This window comes from Lates calcarifer, linkage group LG24 (genome assembly GCF_001640805.2).
Source record: "Lates calcarifer isolate ASB-BC8 linkage group LG24, TLL_Latcal_v3, whole genome shotgun sequence".
Lineage (NCBI taxonomy): Eukaryota > Metazoa > Chordata > Actinopteri > Centropomidae > Lates > Lates calcarifer.
The window spans coordinates 7,730,400-7,747,205 of NC_066856.1; the positions used below are offsets into that span (position 1 = coordinate 7,730,400).

The 16,806-nt window shown below is 40.8% G+C and overlaps 1 protein-coding gene across 3 annotated transcripts in view; it reads left to right on the plus strand.

Moving 5' to 3' along the window:
* Positions 1-3,675: 3,675 nt before the first annotated feature.
* Positions 3,676-16,806, plus strand: part of phldb2b (pleckstrin homology-like domain, family B, member 2b) — a 40,392-nt gene continuing 27,261 nt past the window's right edge. Inside the window, exons 1-5 of one of the 3 annotated variants that reach the window (XM_018677591.2) lie at positions 3,676-4,179; positions 11,704-11,760; positions 11,939-12,062; positions 14,177-14,275; positions 14,921-15,004. In XM_018677591.2, the coding sequence (XP_018533107.1) occupies positions 4,147-4,179; positions 11,704-11,760; positions 11,939-12,062; positions 14,177-14,275; positions 14,921-15,004 (397 nt within the window). In that variant the 5' untranslated portion in view covers positions 3,676-4,146. The remainder of the gene's footprint in view (positions 4,180-11,703; positions 11,761-11,938; positions 12,063-14,176; positions 14,276-14,920; positions 15,005-16,806) is intronic. The other 2 variants (XM_018677594.2, XM_018677595.2) reach the window with 2 other exon arrangements.

Here is a 16,806-nt window from a genome sequence, read left to right on the forward strand (position 1 = left end):
GCCATTTATGTCATTTATGTCAGTGCTTTTGGCTTAGTACAGTGACTTCAGAGAGTATTCAGACCCCTTTAGTTTATGTACACTTTATTATGTTCAATTTTTTTGCCTATCAATCTACACTTAGTAACCCATGGTGACAAAGTGTAAATGTTTTCAGAAGTTTATTAAAAATCAAAAATGTAAATCTCTCATTTACAGAAGCCTCTTTGGCAGCAGTTATAACTTATAGTATTCTTGGGCAAGTCTCCACAAGCTTTGCACACCTGGATGTGGGTTCATTCTATTCTCCCCTGGCAGAGCCACTCAAGCTCCCATGAGTTTGGTTGGGAAGTGTTTGTGAACTGCCATCTCCAAGTTATGGTGGATAAGGCTGGGCACTGGCTGGGCCACTCAAGAACAATCAGAGACTTGTCCTGAAGACGCTTCAACGTCATCTTGGCTGCACGCTTCAGGTCATCAGTCTCAGGTCAGTCAAATTCTGGAGCAGCTTTCCCTCAATTCTGACTGATCCTCTTGTCCCTGCCTCTGAGAAACATCCCCGTAGCATGATGCTTCTACCATGCTTTAATGTAGGGTTGCCTGGTGTTCAGTGCCCCAAGTTGTGCCCCAAGGCTTACATTTTTGTTTTATCACACCAGAGATTTTTTTTCCCTCGTGCTCTCAGAGTGCTTCAAGTGCCGTTTGGCAAACTCAGAGTGAGCTGTCACATGCCTTTTACCCAAAGTGGCTTCTATCGAGTCACTCTACCATGCAGGTCTGACTGATGGAGTGCTGCTGAGATGGTGGTCATCCTGCTCCTTTTTAGAGTGAGCAGAATTCCTTGGACTTCATGGCTTGGTTTTTGTCCTGATATGAAATGACATTATATACGCAGGCACGTACCTTCTTAAACTATGTGCAATCAATTCCATTTGCCACAGGTGAATTTCCATCAAAGTTCCAGACTTATCTCAAGAAAAAAATAATCAGGATACACCTGACCAGAATTTGGAGAGCCTCAGAGAAGAGTAAGAGAATTATTTCAAAATATCCTTGGTATTAATTGATGGCAAACCAGAGCCAAGCAGATCAGTAACATCCATTACGTACAGATTTATTATTGCTCTCTTCAAGCTCATGATGACTACAGTATGGAAACAGCTGTAAAAACAAATGGTAACACATTTTCTGACTAACCTACCTCTGACAGAATGGGTGGGAGGAGTGAAGAGAGAGAGGAAGACTTGACAAAAATATGTGAAGCACTGCACCAGACCGCTGCACAACAGATGAAAATGCCCCTCACGTACCCGTAAGCCACAAACAGTGTCAGTTTCATCCAATTATCTGTCATTAAGATGTTATTAAAAGCAAGTGGTTTGAATAGTTCTACCCACACAAATGCTCAAAGCCCTACATCAACGATGATAGCAGGGATCCCTCTGTGATTAAATGAGCTGTCAGATTATGAAAAAGAATTTAATTTGTACTGGTTTCAATCAAAGATTTGATGCTAAGTGGTTCAGATACTGTTTCACAGGATTCTCCGCACTGAAGACTGGAAAAAATGACTTAAAAAGAAAAGGAATATGGACATTAAAATCCTTTTCAAAACGTAAGCTGGGGGATTTATCTGAATGAAACTGGTGTCTCACGGCAGGATCTCCTAGTGACGGATAGAATCCCTCTCCAAACAGCTCCAGAGTTCCCGCTCAGCCTCCTGGGATCACATGGGAGTTGTGGAATTCGCTCGGGAATGCTGTCAAACTCTCACTGGCCTTCTCAAACCCACAAGCGCTGGAGTGATGTCATCGGGAAAGCTTACCAGCTCTCATGCAAGCAAGCACCCATGGAGGCATAATAGCTTAATAGCCGCTGGAAACACTTGACAAGAAATACAGTTTAAAGGAACTGCGATACAATTTTCAGGCTATTATCCTGATAACATTTCGCTGTTCCCCTCTCAAGACTTTTGACTTCAAAGATACATCTGTAAATGTTGAGTCACAACTTAAATGAGTTGCCATACAGAAGTAAATTTCAGAAATGACCACAGATGAGAGCCTGTTTGTCGCTTATTCCATTATAGGTCTGGCCTCTTTTTTCATTCCTGCCAAGGATTGACAGAGCACAGACAGCTGGGTTTGTGAAGTTTATGTACTTTCACAGTTTTAATCCAACATTTCTGTTCCTGTGAGTTCAAAACCTTCAGTGAATCTCCGGCCGATATCTCCACATGGAGCAATGAGGAGCGCTGGAGAAAGTGGAAGGGAGCAGGGTTGGGTGCACCAGCTCTCTTCCTGTTCATCCACAAAGAGATCCTCAGTAGAAAGATAAGATAACCTCGATTCCATGGATATGCAAGTGTGTGCGTGTGCCTTTGAACTGGTGTTTGTACATAAGAAAAACCTTCCTTGGCTTTCATCCTGCCCAGAGGAGCATTTCCAAGAATACAGTTGTCATTTTCCAGCCACAGGAACACATCATGCACCACACTTTGTACATAACCTAAACAAAATTCTGCATGACATAGGTAGTATTGCCGTTCTGTGTCATGCTTGTTGTTGTTTTATGAAACATCTATTACAAACTGTAAAATGCACAAACCTCTGCCAAATAAACTTACCAGCCTCTGATAGAGAACTGCTGGCATGCCTGCATGATGTCTTCTGCTACATGACCATACATGTAGCTGAGATTTTTCAGATAGTAACTTAGAGAAGAGCAAAGCGCAGCCTGCCACCGCATGCAGATACCCACAGCTTGTTGCATGAAACACAAATATATGTGTTGTGTTGAATTTTGATCTTGAATTTACTTGAATTGAAAGCAAAAATAGTTTTTTAATGCTTTTTTCCACTTGTTTTTTTTTTTTAACCTAACTTACATAACTGTAATTTTGACCAAAGTGAATAAACTTGGCTCATCAACTGCATGTTCTCTCGAGAAAAAGTGCATTCTTGTCAGAGGTCACGCTGGGTCTGTGTTGCACCTGTGCCCCTGAGGTATGCTGTGGGATACAATTATATAAATAGCTCCTCCCGTACCAATATAAAGGCTATGTGTGATGAAATGGAAAGCCACATCGGTTTTCAATTGGCTGTAGAATATGTTTATTCTCACTAAAATACCAAAAATGTCCTATATTCTTTCTAGATTAATGAAAGGGGAGTAATGTACTCAACTTCACTTCAAAGTAATTATGAAGTGCATATGTCTGCAGAGCATAAGAGAACATAACAAACCTAATCAGCTGAAAAGCATGGTTCTAAAAGGTGTATTTTGTAGTGACAGGTACTGTTGGTTCTTCCCTGCCTGTCATGTTACTACAGTTTATGACTTCATCTGTTGTAGTGGGTAAGTGAGTCTTTTTCGACATTATCACCGCCCGCTGCGTGATATGCGTTTTCCCACTCTGTTTGCTCACCAGTCTGGATCTCTCTCCATGTAGAATGAATCAAAACCCACAGTATTACAGCTGGCTTGTGTTCTGTGAAAGGAGTCTAGACTGCATTCCTGTTGTAATATCATTAGCTAAACATGCCTCTTATCATGGTCTCTTATCATTGCTGCCAAGTAGGTCTGAAAGAATGCTCTCTCTCTGTTTTTTTTCTCCTTCTCCCTCTCTCATTTTGTCCTCCTCTCCCTGCCAGCCTGAAGGCTTCTTTCTTTGAGCCAGTGAGAATGAGAGGTCAAGTGTAGGTGGTCTGTTAACACCTGCACTCTATGCTCTCTGAGTGAGTGAGTGAGTGAGTTAGTGAGAGAGAGAGAGAGAGAGGGAGAGAGAGAGAGACTCCCTCCCCTCTCTCCCTGTCCAGCTCAACTTCCAGCTGTTGTTGCATTCCTCTACACGTCGCAATTGGCTGGGGCCGTCGGCTTTTTACGTTTGCATGTGCTATGTTTGAAGTGTGTGTGTGTGTGTGTGTGTGTGTGTGTCAGATGTGACATCGGAGTAGAACTCTTTCCTAAACATCCAGAGGTTGCTCATGCGGCACAGGGAATGTATCTGCTGTCAAGAAGGAGACTTTAACCACAAAAACGGAAGAAGTGACAGGAGTTTATTTATTTATTTTTTTTGTTTGTTTTGTTTTAGTTTTTTTTTTTTTTTTCAGGCGACATAATCCTGGATCTTGGAGCAGCTACATACTTTGCGTCATTTTCTGCACTATGGCAGAAGTGGTCAATCTCGCTTCAATAATGGTAAGCGCGTCTATATAAGTTCACAGCTCAGCTTGACACCATTTGGTTCTTGTGCTCTTGTGTAAGGTAAATCTTCAATTATAGAGTTTGCGCTCAGCCAATGAAATACAGAGAAAGTTTCATTTCTCTCTGCGCAACCGATGAAGCGTTCCCAGTATAGAAATAAAGGCGCCCACGATTGCAAAAATACCGTCATAGTCAGTAGTGAATACCACAGGCTTATTTTAGGACTCGCAAGAGAACCAGGATGTTTAATGTTGATGGGTGAATAGGAGCAATCCTCATGCCACATTTGACACAAACAAATCAGGCTTTGATGCCATCGGTCCATGGCGCAAGCTTTGGCCACACTTGAATTATTCCATGACTGAGATGTTGAATTTACACTTGTTCCATTGATCCTGTAAGTTCAGTGAAGTACTTGGAAACCAACCAACAAATTTAAGAACTCAGACCAAGGAACATCAGAGATTTTAGTCTTACCATTACCATACTCATATCTGTAAGTATAGATGAAAAAATATGTATTCTGTGGTATGTTTGTGGCCGAGTGGTCAAGTGTGTATCTTTGATATCTATTTTGGATAGAATATTATTAGATTGTGGATTAGTCTTTGGTGGGTCCGACCACAGCACTTTACAGATAGCAACACATCTGTCTCGTGTGTATCTTTAGAACAGTGAAACGTTTAAAAAAAAAAAAAAAAACTTGCCACAGAGGATGTAACATCAGAGATTTTAGTCAAATTCAAACTTGCTGTATGTTCAAGGATTCATTTATGGGGGGGGGGTTGAAATGCATCTGAATGCTCAGCTAATGTTAAAACCATGATACCTGTCAAGCTGGCTCTGGCCATGATGAGGAAAGCAGGAGGATGCGACTGTTCCGTCATGAGGACTCAACTTACATATGTTGTTATTGACTACTGGACTGATACCAGAGTGAAAACATCTGCTATGTGGTGTGTGTGCATATACAGAATTTACCCAGATGCAACAGCACTTTCATCTTTTCGGACATGAATACTCTATTCACTATTCACTGTTAGTTTGATAGCTGCAACACATTAAATTCATCTTATAAGTTATATTTAGAAGTGGTATTTACTTTGATGTAGCATTGTGCAAACTGGAAATCCTCCAGCATGTGTTCACCATGCATGTGTCAGTTGCAAAAGGTGGGAGAAAACAGCTTGGTTTGCACAGAGAGAGTAAGAGTATTAATAGATCTTTGGATATTAAGTTTAATGTTGATTTATGAGGGTAAATGCATGGTTCAGGGTGTCATTGTTGCAGTTTAGGATCGCTTTTTATTTGAAGTCCAGTGGTGCAACTTGGGGAAACTTTTTTTTTTTTTTTTTGGTCCTCCATTAATTTCTTTTCTTTCTTTTTCTTTTGTCTCCCAGTCTCCCCCACAGGCTCAGTTTGCTTCTCTTGTTATCTCAAATTCCATCTTTCTGCTTTCCTCGTTTCTTTTCTATCAGTCACAGTTCATTTCACCGTGTGAGCCATGTGACTAATGCTGGTTACGTATCCCTCTTCCATCTCACTGTCCCTCCTTGTCTCTCTGTCATATCTGGCCCAGAGGAAACCCAAACATCCGTTGATCCCTTGCATGGCAGTTAAGGTAATCTGGGTTTTTTCAGAGACGCACACGCTCACACACCCTCAATAGAAATTTGAGTTAGATTTCCTCAAACTCTGAGTCAGCTGCAAAAACAATGGACTTTCTTTCCTGTGAAGACCTTGCATTTGGTAAATCATAGAAAAGTGTGAGAGAGTTTGATTTGGAGAACAATGCTGGTGGATGTTTTGTTGTGCGTTATCGAGGGTTCAAGGTCAAGTTGTGTTAATCAGCTTACAGAGTTTAGAGAAACAGCATTTCTCATGGTTTCAGTGACTCAGAAGTGCTGTGTTTTATAGCCTACATTTGTGTGTGTGCATGTGTGTGTGTGTATTGTTGTTAATGTCCATGTTGTGTGTGTGTTATCATCTATGTTGTGTGTGTGTGTGTGTGTGTGTGTGTGTGCATGTCTAAGGCATGTATTAAACTAATTAAAGTCCTGTTGAAGACATTATTGCAGACAAAACAGAGTGTGTAGTGAAGAGAAGAGATTTAGCCCTATGAGTTGCTCCATATGCAGGCCATTGAGTGGAGGACTCCATATTAAACAGCATCTGTGATACAATACTGGCTTTGTCAGGTGGGAGGAGAAGAACGTAATGCTGGAATGTAAGGGGAGGGGATGTTAGTGAGAGACGAGGGATGGGGGAAAAGAGAGATAAAGTCAGAAAGAAGAGTGCAACTAAGCAAGGATAGGAAAGGAGCAAGACATAGCAAAACTTAAAGAAGAGATGAAACACAGGTAATATTTGAAAATAAATGAACAAAGGTGAGAGTGAGATCAAATAAGAGGAGAAGAGAAGACTTGATTTTGCTTGGTATCAACGAAAAGAAAGAGATGAAGGCAAAGGGAAAGGAGATCCTGTGATAACCTGGAGACTCTTTACTCACATTTCAACAGTCTGGGGAATGGGGATACTGATAAACCATGGAGCAGACATGTATGATGACACCCAAACATGAATATGAACACTGTACAATACAGATCAACTTCACTGATATTCCACAAGCACATATAAACTATTTAGTATTGCATCACAAACATTTGCTCGCAACACCAGCATTTTGGAAATCATTGGTTCTCTAAGGTCTGATTCAGCTTGATCGTGACATGGCGTTGTCGTGGCTCGCAAATTTCCAGCTGCAGGCCCGAAAATGAACACAACATAACAACAGAGCCTGTAGTGTGACACAACTGAAGAGCAGCGATGTGGTGTCTAGGAAGCTCCGCAACACCTCGATGAAAAGTCTAGCATGTGTAGCATGAGTTTCCTTGCCTCCTATGACACGTTTCTCCATGCTGACCAATAATGTAAGGGACCCCTGATGTTTTGTTGTCTTTGCAAAAAATATCTTTTGCAAATGAAACCAGCCAAATTTTATTTCTGTAGCAGGTTGGCAGCCAACTTAACCAACAACCTGAATGACCATGTGCATAGCACCCCTGCAGCAGCAGGACTTATGCCACGGTTGAAAACTGTACAAAAATAAATAACTAACCCTTTTATAATGTGAAAGAGCTGTAGTAAAGGTTTGGTTAGGTCTAGACATAAACACAACTTGGTTAGGTTTTGGGAAAGATTGTGGTTTGGGTTAAAATAAGTATTGTCATGCTTACAGTAATGGTTAAGGTCATGGAGCGGTCATGGTTTAAAAAAGGTTGACTGGTGGTTGAAAACGGCAATTCACAGAAATCACTTGTTTTCAGTCCAGTGTTCCGTCAAACCATCCATCCACCCCCACCTCCTCACCATATGGACTTTGTCATTACATAACAAATTCGCCAGACTTCCTCCTTTGCTCCTGTCATAATAACTATGGCTACTAGAGGGCTTTGTCACTTGAATGGAAACTTATGTTGTCAAGAGGTCATAGAACCATAAAATGTAACAATGTAATAAGCTGCTTGCAAAAACAGCCTCTCCATCATTATTCCCATCCTCGGTTCATTAGTCGGTCAAGTTCATACCCCAGCTCATGGCCATCATCCTGAGGGGCTCCCTGCTTCAAAACATCCCTTAGCCTCAGGCCCAGTGTAAGCTTCTTCAATAAAGCAGCCGCGTGCACTCAGGAAGCAGGTGGCCAACATCGAATACCTGTGTTAAAAGTAAAGAACAATACTGATGATTGTTGGTTCCCCTGTCTTAATAGCCAAGCCTAGCATCTTTCATCTCAACTGTCAAACTGAAGACTTAACTCAAGAACTAACAGATGAAACAAAGTGTATAAAACCAGACACACTCACACACAAGTGGCCCAATGATTCCAACTAGATTCCAACACGTAAAAAATATGTTCCAAATCAGTGACATTAACAACAATGGGAGATGAGACATGAGAATGCAGCACAAACAAACAGCAAAAATGATACAGAAGATAACTGAAACAGAGGAAAAGACAAAACAGATGGAGAGGAAATACAGAAGAGAAAGAGGGAACAGACAGGGGGATGAAAGCAGAGGATGAAGAAAATGAAAGAATAAGATGAAACGGTCCGAGAATGTAGGATCCTCCGTCTTGTTTTATGAGCCCTGTCTCGATTTTCCATCACTTTCCCTTTTTCCATCAGTCCATATATCTCTCGCCTTGTCTCTGCCCTCCATCTCTGTCTCCAGATGTGGGTAAACAAAGAATTTTTGGGGAGACTCAGCTGTTCTACAGATGGGATCAAAGAGCAGAGACAGATTGCTCCGTCTCTACTTGAATGCTCGTGGATTTAAAACCATTGTTTATTTACAAAGTTGTTTTAATGAGTCTCCAATTATTTAAAGGGCTAGTTTTGGTGTACACCAGATTTAGGATTTACAGGTATTGAAAGTAGGTCGGGGCTGCCTGTCAGGGCAGATAAAGTCAGAAAGTCAGGGCAACTTTCCTATAACTGGAAAAATGTACCAACCATTCACAACTTTAGACAATTTAGAATCAACAAGTAACCCAGCTTGTATATCTTTGGACTGAAACAGACCAGAACAGTGAGCTGCAAGATGCTACAAAGGTCTTAACAGAGGACACCGAAACCGACTTGTAGATTCCAGAGTTTATTTGCGTTTTTACTATCTACCATCATCTTTGGATAATAGTTTCACTCAGCCCTTTTCCCAGAGACTGGGTAGATATGTCTGTTGGCTATGTCTATTACAGCCATCCTCCCTACATTCTTTCCTCATCTCTCTAGTTGTGTCTTTCATTCCTGTTCTCACATTCACAGCCGACTTACCTTTTGACCCATCACCATGGAGAGGTTCTAGAACAAACAATGTATGGTGATTTCGGTCAAATCCTCCTTATTGCGATGGATTTTAAACTTGAGGCTTCGCCATCTTTACCTAAACAACCACCTGTTCCTCACGTCCCCCTGACTCGTTGTCCATGTCATTCAAGTAGTCAGGAATAGGGAACAAGGCCTCTTGTCCGCTCCATGGACTCCATTCCAGTTTCAGCTACTATCTGAGAAGCCTCCACTAGCAAAACACTCATATTCTGCTGTTTCGTCTATGTTATAGTCCAAGGGGAGTTCGTTTTGATCTATTGAGATCTGGAACTCTGCACATGACTCGTGGAATTTATAGAATGGTTTTAGCAGGAGGAACAGCAGAGTTGAATGATTATTAGGAATTATTCATAATTTTATGTGGGTCATGTCATTTAATCTGTTATCAATATTAAAATATTTATTAGAGCAGCTTTAAAGATCAGGGGAAATAAAAGCAGAGGTCTTTACATGTGCATCATGTGTTAACCTTCATATACCCACAAGTACCTACACCATCCAGGGCCTGATAGCATCGGGTTTTGAGTTTAGGTCTAAGACTGAGGAGAACTTTAGGATGCCAAAGCTGGAATCTGGAAATCTAGAAGGGGGCTTGACACGCCTCACCGCTCTGCTTTAACTGGAGCACAAGGCCAAAGACTTGTCTCGACCTGCCCAGCCTGGAGCTCACCTGGGGTATAGAAAGAAAGAGAACAACACAGACACAAAGAGAAGGAACAATGGAGTAAAGAAGGCAGAGGCTATTTGTGAGGGAAGAGGAGAGTCAAGGAGGCCGGAAAGGAGATACAGGAAGGAAAGGGGAGGAGAAAAAGAGGAGAGAAAAGCCTTGTCACTATGGTCAAAACAGTCTCTCCTGAACTTTGAAATTTGACTTTGACCTCCATTTCTCATCTTGTCTACCTAACACTGGTCTAGCTGATGTTGCCATCATACATGGTGTGTTTGCTTTGTCTACACCAGTAATGTAAAAAAAAAAAAAAAAATCAGTGGAATGCGGGGCCTCATATCTTCAAGTGATAACAAAAAGAGGTGATGTGTGACTTTATTTGTGGATATTTGTGTGTCTGTGTGTGTAGGGGTTATAAGGGTATTGTGTAAGTGTTTTTAGAGGCAATAAGGGTGTCAAAGCAAAGCAAAGGAAGTGACCACAGAAAGGAAGCTGGCACTGAATTACAGGAAGTGGTATGGCGCTGACTTTGATTTGCGCTTCCTCTGCTGGTGATTGGAGGAAAGAAAGGAAAAGGGAGGATAGTAACATAAGGAGAGTTACAACAAGGAGAAAGTACAGAAGTAGGAGAAGAGAGAAAAGAAGACAAGGGGGGTTGGTGGAAAAACTGTTGAAGAAATACAGTAAGGAAAATAAAGGAAATTTGAAAAAAAGGTATTAACTGTAAAAACTGTGGGGAGGATAACAAGGAGAAAGAAAAGAAAATAATGAAAGAGGTGACAGAAGGTGCAAAAAGGAGATGTGGTTGGGGTGGTTTCCCATATGCTGTAATCATCTGCGTTGTGGTGAGAAGGATTTCACTCATCCATCTGGACGTGTGTGCATGTGTTTTTGCCTGGGAATCTGTGTTTATGCACACACTAAAAGAAGCTAGCAAGACTGTTTTTGGCTTTTTCGAATTGTAGGGTAAGGCAGGGGTTGTCCTTGGCACCGGATCTGAGCGTGTTTACTCAAACACACACACTGAGGCATTTTTTGATTTTATTTCATTTTTCATTCTGTTTTAATTCCTATTTCTAGTTCAGCATTCATTCCCTTTTATTCCAGTTTAATTTTGCCCTGCTACTTCAGAGTTTTCTCACTGCTTCTTTAATATTCCCACCCCTTGAAGTTATCTTTATGAAGGACTTCACTGTCAGTTAATACAGAATGAAACTAGTCATCACCCTAGAGGTGGGTGTGTGAAAAAATGCCAAAATCAAAGGTTTTGTGACTCTGAATTTGCAAAACCATAATCATACTGAGATGGTATGATCAGGTATTATGATCTTAAGTTGTTGTTTGATGGTCTTGTATCTCATGTGCTCTCTTCCTGTCTCTGTCTCTCACACACACACACACACACACACACACACACACACACACACAGTGACTTACATGTGTATGCAAACCTGCTTACCTCATACACCTCACATGTTGCTCTCTCTCTCTTACGCATACATACAAACACATGCGCATTCAAAGTGCCAGGCTCTGTGATGCCAGGCATTAGCCAGCAAGTCGTGGGAACGGTGTTTTCATGGAACATTTCTGCCCGTTCTTCCCACTGCAAACCAACTTTTGTGTGTGTGTGTGTGTGTGTGTGTGTGTGTGTGTGTGTGTGTGTGTGTGGTATTTTCCCCTTGGAACACTTTCACATGGAGAGTTCCTCTCATGTGGCAACTGAGCATGCCATGCACAGTTGTTTTTTTTTTTTCTTTGTGTGTAACTGAGTGCAACTGCATATGTGCATGATCATCTGTGCATCTGTGGAGCTTTTGTGTACTTGTGTGACTCTACTCTTGCATGCCTACATTGCGCTTGCTTACATGTATACAGTATTTGTGTTCCTGCATGTGTACGCTACCACTTTAAGCATGGCCACTTAACATGATTTGCTTTTTTTCTGCATCCTTACTGCAGGACTCTGAGATGCTGTTCCAACCAGAGTCAGACCAGATGTCCCCAGTTGAACCCAAGGTGAGAAAATATGCCCACACAATCGCATGCTATGTCATTCATCAAGAAATTATAGCACAATATTTCGAAACCCTTAATTTAAAGGTGAATTATTCTGCAGAATCCTTTAAAGTGTTAATGTGCTGAATGAATAAACTGTGTGCTAAAGTGACCTTTCCACTCTGACTGATGCTTGTAGTCTCCACCTCTGGATCTGATCGACACAGGGAAGGGGTTGAAGGTCCAGACAGCTACGCCTCATCTGGTTAGCCTGGGCAGCGGGAGGCTGAGCGTGGCAATCACTCTGCTGCCCCTGAAGGAAGGTAACACACATGCTGTATAGGAATACATACTCCTTGGAGTAGGATTAGCAGGTCATTCAGCAGCCATCCATCTTCATGTACCTCACCAGTGTCATGGATCACAGAATCTTTAAATGTAATTTCTCACCAGTCATGCAAAACTACCAGTCCCTTCTTTATCCCTCCCTCATTGCTTTGTTTACCTGCCTTTTATGCTCTACTTCTTTTCTCCTTTTCCCCTCTCTCTATCCTCCCATCACTTCATTTCCATGGTTACTGCACAGGGTGTGACAGGGGAAAGCGATACACTGTGCTGGGTCACAATAGAGCCAACACTATTTCCTCCCACAGAGGAAAATCCATATTTAAATTGCTACATCTGAATCCCTGCTTATTTCTCTTTATTTTCCTTGGGAATGAGAATTGTCCCACTTACCTACACAGAATGAAAGCACCCACTCCAACATATACTGAAAGACTGAAATCCACATATTTCCATTTGACTATAGTACTCAAATAAGTTCAAGCTAAGTTTAACCTTAGCCGTATTTTCCCATGTATTTGCATGTAAATGATTGATAGGGACAAAAATCTTTGTAATCAGTCCACTATTGATATATTGTTTTCTAATATGTTAGTTTGTTTCTGTTATTGTTGTGGTACTTTTACTTAAGCAAGCAATGTGTAGCAAAGTTTCTTGTTAAACAAAAAAGATCTTACTCTATAACTAAAAGGTCTCTGTGAGAATCAGGCACTTCTAAGTCTTCAGGCACTTTCAGCCTGTCAAAAACACTTTTAGTGGATGTACTCTGACCCAGACAAATGCCCAGTTGGATTGCAGCGTGATTTTTTTCCCAGGTATACCATTCTTACCCATTACTGCATGGACTGATCGATCTATCATTTACACCCAAATACATCAGAAAATAAGGCCCAGGTTTAAAAATCCCTGCATAATCCTTTAACAAATTGCATCCTGCAAGTATTGGCACACATGATATACTATATATATGCAAACACACACACACACACACACACACACACAAAATATAATTTAAGTTTCCTGTTGGTGACATAATGGTGGTGTATTTATAGTTGTTTATACTTTCTCTATCATCAGCCATCCACAGGTGTCTTTCACACTTTCTCCCTGTATCACTCGCCCTCTCCCTCCTACAGCACACACACATTAACACACACATACATTCATCAGCTCAGCATGCCACAGGTGCCATAGCTTCATTACTATTCTAGTTCGCAGGCCAAAAGCGTGATATTGAAGAGATGGGAGCAGAGATACAAGCATCTACAAAATATTAAACTGACAGATATGCTTGTAAAGCTGATTATTATTCAATAGCCTGCAGAACATGGAATAATAATACAAATTGACTGACAGTAAATTAAAAGCATTAAAGTGTCTGTCTTTAGCTGGATTAGAGTGGAGACTTGCATGTACTTGTAGAGTCAAAGTGTCTTGCATGGATTACAAAGCTCTCATTATGTTTCTAATGCAGAGAGACAGAGTTTGTTTTGTCTCCTCTTGGCCATGAGATCAGTGCATTGACAAAATTATGTCAGTACTAGCCTTTTAAATGGATGGATTTATACATTTTTGAAACAGTACAGCTGTAGTAAGGATGACAAAATATTAACTGTTGTCTAAAAGTCTTTCTCTATAAGTGTAATTTTATTAACTGTTTAAATGGCATTAAAATGATGGGTAAAGCTTACAAATACAGTACAAAGGCCGATTGTAATCACAGAGTCAGCATTGTGACATTTCAAATTTTATTTTATCATTGTTTGTTGTGTAATCCTTGCCACACAATTTCGCAATCTCTCATCTTGGTGTGCCCTTCAATTTCAGAGAGGAATGCCAACAATGTGATCAAGCCATTTTAGGAGAACTGGGCGTCTATTTTTCTCCACAGTGTGCCTACTGAAGAGGGATAACCAGTTAAAATTCATAGTACTGCACTACCCCTTTAATCCCAGGCCACCCATATAGTTCAAAAAGACATACTTGCACTTGGGTATCAGCTCAAGTTTCACTTATAAAAATGCCTGGTTTTAATGTTACATATTGTCTATATTTTTATTTTACTGATCATGTGTGTTTCTTGATGATCCAGGGGTGACCCGCATAGGCCGGGAAGATGCTCCAGTTCCTCAAGATATCACTATCCAGGGGCCTGGCATCGAGGCAGAGCACTGTCTCATCATCAATGAAGGTTAGTGTTATTTAACTTTCTCCGAAATTGCTTCTGAAATAACACAATTCTAGTATCTTTTCTGAACTGGCAAGTGTGTAATAGAACTGCTACCCAGTTTACATCTTTACACCGCTAAGTGTGCCAAGGGGCCAATGACTCCTTTTAATCTTAGTGAATTTAAGTGTATAATCTTACAAACTCAAGAGTCTTTTATCTTGTTTTAAGAAGATGAATTATTATAATAAAATTGCAACATACTCAGATGAAATTACCATAATGCACTGGTATAAATCCTTAAAGTCTAATCTTTTAAGAATAATAATGTTTCAAGATGAATGTGGGATTGACCTATTTAGCTGGATATCCGTCTGTATATATTCTGCCCAGTGTTTTGAGTGGTTGAAAGAGAAGCTGGGAGAAGCTGAGTGATTAATGGCACTCTTAATACAGTTGATGTTCTTTTGCCACACATTCTCTATAATTATTACGCTAAGCTTTCAGACTAAACGCTTTTTAATGAAGCAGGCTTCATGTGTATGTCATAATTAAAATTGGTAGTGTGTTAGGAGTCATCTTTCACTTGTGGCTCACAGTTTTAAAAGTGGATAGAAAGAACTGAAAATATACTTAAACCTTGCCCTCTTTTAATTACCAATATAACAGGAGGGGTGGTGACTCTGGACCCCTGCGGTCACCTCTGCAGTTTGGATGGAGTCCAGGTCACTGTGCCAACACCACTCACACAGGGTAAGTGCTACAGTATGCAAGTTTTGAGATATTGCCACCTACTGGTCAATAGTTGAATAGATGTGGAATAAAGTTGATTTCATTGCATGGAGCAGTTAGTTCATACTTACAGTATTTCACAACTAGTGTGTGTGGGTGGGTTGGTGGGTGGGTGTGTATGTGTGTGTGGATGTGTATGTGTGTGTGTGTGTGTGTGTGTGTGTGTGTGTGTGTGTGTGTGTGTGTGTGAAAGAGAGAGAGTGGTTAGTTTGTGGTAACCTGCATTCCTTTCAGAGTGTGTATGAGTCATAACAGTCAGCATGGAAACAAGAAGTATATTTGTGTGTGCATGTATTTTCACATAGATGTATATGTCTATGTGTGTGCGTGTCTATATGTGTGTGTGTATTTCCTTTTTTTTGTATATGTTTTGAATGATGTAGTGCATGTGTGTGCTGCTCTGGTTTGGTTTAACTTGTCATGGTTTGGAACAGCTAGCTGCTTCAATGAGTCACAGCTTCCAGAAACTGCAGAGGATACAGTAATCTCCATATTGTGTTTTATTAGACTGCAGCAAACTGGCAAAACACACACACACACACGCACACGCATGTATCTCTTTTCTTATCTGACTGTCCACACCTGACCACGTGCCTATGTCTGTTTTTTCTCTGCCAGTATCTTGATCTGTTTATCTCTGTCTTCTCTCTTCTTTTCTCTTCTCCCAATTTCCCTGGATTTTCACATCTGCACAGCTCCTTCTGTTTCACAGTTTTTGCCTTCTGTGACACTTTTCCACTCTGCGTTCCTTCCTTTTCCATTCTCTCCCTTATTTTATAGAACATGCAGTACGCTGACATTTCCTTATCCATGTGTCCATCCTTTCTGTGTACACTTTTCCCCTTTTCATTGTGTCCTGTGTGGCCTGACCATTTCAGTTAAACATTGACAAGTCTATTTATCTTCCCGCTGTGCCTGGCTGATTCAAATATTGACATCATCTTGGTGTGTCTACACACACGGCCAGGACTGAAAGAGAGGATAAAGGGGTTAAAAAAAGTCAAAAGGGCATGGTTTGGAAAACTGTGTGGAGATGAAGAAAGCGAGAGAGAGAGAGAGAGAGAGAGAGAGAGAGAGAGAGAGTAAACATCTTTTATGAATATATACTAGTCTCAGATGCTTTGGGTTGAGTTCGTCTAACCACACACACAAACACACACACACGCACTTTAGGGCAGTCTGGAGATGATTAGCTATGTTTAGGAAGTGATCTGTTCTGTATTTGGGACTTGACCTGGAATCACTGGAACAGCTAGACGTCACTCGTTGAATAGAATAATAACACGTTCATACAGCGTAGTAACAGAAATGATGACAATGAAAACCATTGTGTGCCAATAACAGCACTGACAAACAAGCAGTCTTAACTACTACAGATCTTTTCTCTCTAATGCAGTTTTTACAAAAGCTATTAACAGGATAATGTCTGCTTCTGCATGTTGTATCCATTGCATCTTGTATTCATTTTTACATGATGCTTTTTTCAGTACATGTTGGTAGAGTTTGGGTGTAAAAGTCAATCTCCCAGAAATCACATCCATGCAGCTACTGAGCAAAACACAGCTGCTCTAATAGCCGCTCTTCTCCTCTCTTTCTCTATGCGCATACACAGTCGGCACACTGTCAATGGGTCCATATTGTGTTTTGAATGGTTGCAATTAACAAAGAGTGAAACAAGAAACAGTGGGACAGACCCCTGACTTAGGCTAGGGGGCAAAGCGCTCCCTAAAAAATGTTTTTTCTTATTTGCTTTTCAGGGTTAT